General features: G+C 37.8%; 1 protein-coding gene across 1 annotated transcript in view; it reads right to left on the bottom strand.

The window, feature by feature from the left end:
- Positions 1-3,624: 3,624 nt before the first annotated feature.
- LOC103363326 (protein FAM207A-like) overlaps positions 3,625-5,507 on the bottom strand; it is a 5,358-nt gene continuing 3,475 nt past the window's right edge. The window contains exons 3-4 of the mRNA XM_008290040.1: positions 4,400-4,465; positions 3,625-4,290 (exon numbers count right to left, since the gene is read on the bottom strand). Of these exons, the coding sequence (XP_008288262.1) occupies positions 4,206-4,290; positions 4,400-4,465 (151 nt within the window). The 3' untranslated portion in view covers positions 3,625-4,205. The remainder of the gene's footprint in view (positions 4,291-4,399; positions 4,466-5,507) is intronic.

Here is a 5,507-nt window from a genome sequence, read left to right as displayed (position 1 = left end):
ACACTCAGCACCCTCAAAGGAATGTACACATGCACACTGCTGGCAGATATGTGGCTAATACAGGTTGGAATAGACGGTTAGGTGTTATTTATCATTCACCACTGATAGAAGAGTTCTATACTTTTCTCTCTTCTAACTGTGAAACTGGGATGTGCAACGTCATTAAATGCATCACATCTTCAAGTCATGAAACTTCCAGTGAGGTCAAGCATCATCTGAAATCAGCCAGTTTGGTTTCTAAATTTTAACTCATTAATATTTAATGTGGTGCATCTTATTTATGCAGTTCTTCCTTTCAAGTTTGTTGCAGACTTTTCCTATTTTGCCCCAGATAACGGGCGAGCAGAAGAGTTTTGGATTCTGGTGCAAAGTTTCTATTTGTTCACTGGAATACCCGCTGATTGACAGGAAATAGAATCAAACCTGATACCGGTACTGAAATAATGGGTGGATGGATTTTCTAAAACGATAGCAGTTAATGGTTGACAAGAGGAAGATGAGCAGCAATGCCTGAACCTGTGCTGAAGGTACCGAGGGGTTTGGCAGCACATGTGTATTTCTGTTTAAATCATGCTGATTGAGCCTAACTTCTGATTTCACTTTGACCCTTTGAACCCAAAAACCTCCTGCAGGTTTTGAGGGCATGTTCTCTTTTTAAACACTTCATGTTGTCCAGGCATGTTTAGATAGAGGAGGGGATTTGAAATCCTGAACTCAAAGTGAAGAAAAATGCAGTTATCAAGCCAATTTCATTAAGTTACCTTGTATTGAATTTAGTTTGAAGTCAAATAAGGCAGAAATTGGAGTCTAATTGACACATACCATTAAGCTGATGCAATTACCAACATTAAATGTGAGTATTATAATAATATTTGCAACTTAAAGATCACTGTAAAGTTTTAAATGAAGCTCTTGAATTAATTGCTACTTTTACTCAAGTTTTAGTATTTTATTTACTTTTACTAAAGTTGTAATACTTATAATAATAATATTTTAAATATTTCCACCACTGCTGGCAACTGGTGCTTCTCAATGATCAGCTGCATCTCATTAATAAGTCATATACGTCATGTGATCTCTGGCTGCATGTTGGTATTTGAATATGTCATTTTGAAATAATTTCATTTAATTGGCTGGTAGAAACTGAACTATTACCGTGTCCTGGTCTCTGGAGTTTATTGGACCGTCTTCAGCCCAAGTTAAAGGCTCTATAATAAATAATCCACAATGGAATCGCGTCAGCACAATATATTTTTAAATACTGATATTGTTGCTTGCATGATAAAAGTAGGTTGGCATACATCCTCAACACTAGAGTAGCTGCATGTGAAAGCGGGCCTTTTCCCCGATGGGTAGATCAGATAAATGCTGTATAAATGGGGGAGGGTTCCTTATTATGTTGATGAATTTAAAGACATTCTTATAGCTCAGCCTTTTGTCACATCAAAGCTTTATGCTACAGCCTGTCAGTCTATTGCTTTTGAAGTTTGTTTAAATGTATTAAATATTTATTGACCCTCTTACTGCCATTGTAATATGCAGCTGCTGCTATATTTAGTTTGAAATGAAATGGAATATATGTTTAATTAATCTCAAAGGGGAATTTATACCAACTTGTTAGAAAGTTTGCAGATGAGCAAGCACATATATGACTGAGGGATATATATATATATTATATACACATTTGGTGTGCCTACATGCACGGCTTGTGTATTCACGCCTCTGTCTACACATCGTCATATGTTGAAAGGACTTCTGCAAAGGATGCATCCTCGCTGCTGGCTCTTCCTGTACCTTCTTCTCTCCTTTAAATACATTTTAGGAGCTGAGACATCTTTTATGATGGCACTAAAATCGCTTTAGGGGTCACAAGGAGGAAGATGAAGGACAGAAGGAGCCCTATTCACCCACAAACTATCAATTGGGAATGAATATTTAGGATGATTGGGTCGGCTGTCAAGCATCCCAGAATGAAGACCTCTGGATGTTCCAGGGGCCTGTTTCATAAAGCAGGTCTAGCGAATAAATCGGGTTTATTCCAGCTAGCCTGACTTACTTTTAGGTTTTTTCAGCTCCATAAGCAAATTCAAAATTATTTAGTTACTCTGTCGACTCATGCTGGCAAACCTGGTCCAGGGCAGGCTAACTGTCTGGCTACCTGTCTGGCTAACTGTCCAGCTAACTGTCCAGCTAAGCCTGAGTTGTTGTTTATCCAATTCTGAAACAATGACCAAATGGGAAAGCCAAGAGTTTACCACTGACAAATTATCTGACTTCATTACTGTCTCAGTCCAAAACTTGAAGTTTACACTGAAAATAACTTCAATAAAAACAAATTTAAATAAATTACACAATGATAAATATGCTCAGTTATATGGTATATGATAGCCAACACTTCAAGCTACATAAAATGAGCCCAAATATAAATACCTATAATAGAATGATAATAGTTACATAAACAGTTACCAATACAGTTGCAAAATATGTAGGACCTAAATCCATCGACCTCTCTCCAGTATTTGAACATGTATTGGTTAATACACTTAAAACAATTTCAAAATAGCAAACTTAAATGTGCTGAGTGTGTGTGTGCTTTATTTAGTGAATTAGTAAAGGTCGATAAAGGAGCAAATCTGTGTGCAAACTCTACCAAGACTATCAGAGGAGCTAATTTCTTCCATGTTTTCGGGGTTAGAAACAACATTCATTAAATAACTGATTCAGTTAATATTTATCATTATTCCTGTTAATAACAATATGAATAATTTAAAGTGCAAGAAAAAAACATTTTATGGTACTGCGGTTTGATGGTGATAGCAGGAGCACTGTGCATGCCGGTATCTTTCACAAAGGGAATTAGTGATGTCTCTACCTCATACATGAATCATCCCTTAATAATAGCCTAATTTTACGCATGATTCATGATGGTAAAAGCACATAAAAATAGAAATGCATGGCAAAAATAGTCTCCCAAAGATTCACAAATTTTCAGGGGAGCTCATGTCTTATTAAGAGGAACTGAGCTCCCTCTGACTCCTTGTAGCTCACACTCTGGATTTAATCAGGTTGTATCAAAATATTTTAGGGCATTTACTTGCTATTTACTTTTGACTGATCAGCAGTTTCTTGCTGCCTTCCTCTGTGGTTTGCTTCCGACAGCTGTATGACTTGTTTTTAGATATGCTTCCAATAATAAGTGCTGTTTAGTGGCTGTGAGCATCACTGCTATCGATCTGATCCATGATTGAGAACTGTGCATGCGTGGTTTTCTGTTGAACCTGAATTGAATTAGCCTGATTAAGTAATCTTGAATTGGCTTTTATGGAGCTGCTTTAGCCCAGACTGATTTTTTGGTTAATTGAAATGAAATGTTGGACTTTAATCCCCATTTTTTATTGTAGGCTTCATGGAACAGGTCACAGGTAGTTGACTTTTGTTAACTTTTGGTCAAATTGGAAAAACAAACGCATAATATTAATAATGTAAAAATCTGTTTTTTTTAAAGCTGCTCAAAGCTTGTGCTGTTTGTTCAGACAAATGTTGCTTTTTTTCCCCGAATCGCTGTAATAAATGTGAAGAGTGACCCAGAGAACCACAACAGACACATTAAGAGACTACGGCAGGTTAACATAAACTGGAATTATCCTTTAATCCGAAGTGTCCACATTCCCACAAACATGTTGAGTAAGATGTGCAGCATGCACAGTGAGTCCCACTGCTCCCCAAACATGTTGATCTGCTTCCTGGTGACAGTTTGACAATATTTTCACTCAGCTTGTGGTTCAGTGTTGCCCTGACAAGATGTTCATTTACATGGATCAGAGGAGTTGCTATGGTTATTGCTGATGAGTCACTCAGAGTTGGGAGCTGATCTTATTCTCAATACAGCACAATCATAAGATGCCGAAAATAGACAAGTGGGTATGTTGGTGTTGGTAGAAAGAAGGCAGATTTGTTGTAAAAATGTCTGCACTGAAAACAGACATTTGAAATGAGCCTTAATTTTAAATGGATTCATTACTGCAACAGAAATGTGGATAATAAATGTGAAAGGATACCTTACAAATACACGCATGCTGTTGTTTTTAACCAGCATCCTTAAGCCCAGAGGTGTGATGTGCCATAAGGTTCTATGTCCTTGACGTTGGGTTTCCCTGATAAATTCAACTGTCTATGTTTGTGGAGGCACATCAGCCTCCCACAGTTCAGCCATTGCTATTGTTAGCAAGAGGGTTCATTTTGGCAGACAGCGTCTTTACCGCGTTGCTGAACCGGCTGGTCTCCGTTTCCCTATAAGAGGAGCACAGCATGCTCATGTTAAGACTGAACTTACAGCGCTAATCACGTGGGATGCTGAAGAGAGCACTGATCAAATAAAGAAAAAAAGAAAGCTGCTTACAGGAGTTTGCGTTTCTGGGACTGTTTCATCTGACTGAAGTCAGTCGGCTCTGGTCTCTTCATGGGTCTGAAGGAAGGAACTGGGACAAAGAACACACATGGCTAAAGCATTAGAACATGATGCTCCATGAGAATTGTGGTAGAAAGTTTCGATTGTCTTGTCCACTGACAACTGAGTAAAGTTTATCCAAACAAGATCAATGTTTCCTGACAAAAACAGAGAAAAAAAACAGCTTTATGTGAATGTAAAACTGCACTGCTGACTTAATGATACATTTCAGTCTGACATTTTTAGTAGATTGACTTTATATTTGAGAGTAAATAGCTCAGAGTTTCATAATCGTGCATTACTGATACTCGTGTTGTTTTGTCTTATTGACAGTATACAGCATTTGAGCGGCTTAATTAGTACACTAAGGGTTATGGCCTGTAAGACAATGTGAGGCTGTGATACTGTATTCTCTCCTCACTTGTCAAACTGCTAGCTTTGCCTCCCCCACTTTCACAGTATCGATTCGGTTTATGCATTAACATCTTGTAGGTGGGTGTAGGGCACGATCCCCAGAAGAAGGTCACAAGCTAAAATAATGGATCTCCAGAGAATTGAGAGAACATAAAACGAGAAAAAATACTTGAATCCACCAAAGTATTTAGATTTGTGTTCCACATTTTTCTCTAATGTTTAGTTTTCGTGAAGGACTTCATTATTTTACTTCTTTGGACCTTTTAAGTCAGTATAAATAAAAGGAGAAAAGTAGTTGAAGTAGCTGGTGGGTGTTTTCTTTAGTATTTTAAGATTTACTGGTTCATTTAGTTTCTTCTTTAACCGTTTAAAGCAGACATGTACAACTTAATTTCCATGTGATGTTCATTGTTCTTTAAAAAAATGCATTATTATTAGCAAAAAACTGAAGACAAAAGCCACGTTGGTGTGAAACATAGCACCACAACAACAGCTGCTGTGACTTGGCGAGTGGTGCTGCAGTGAGCAAGCTGCTTATCAGTTATTAAGATCTGATGAAAATGGGTTCTCTGCTCCGAGCTGTGAAACTTCAGACATTCACCATCATGTGAATAAGCGCTCCATCGCAGCAGTGACGCAGTGCAGG

This window comes from Stegastes partitus, unplaced genomic scaffold (genome assembly GCF_000690725.1).
Source record: "Stegastes partitus isolate 25-593 unplaced genomic scaffold, Stegastes_partitus-1.0.2 Scaffold652, whole genome shotgun sequence".
Taxonomy (NCBI): Eukaryota; Metazoa; Chordata; class Actinopteri; family Pomacentridae; genus Stegastes; species Stegastes partitus.
The sequence above is the reverse complement of the archived record's forward strand: the minus strand, read 5'-3'. Positions and strand labels throughout refer to the sequence as shown.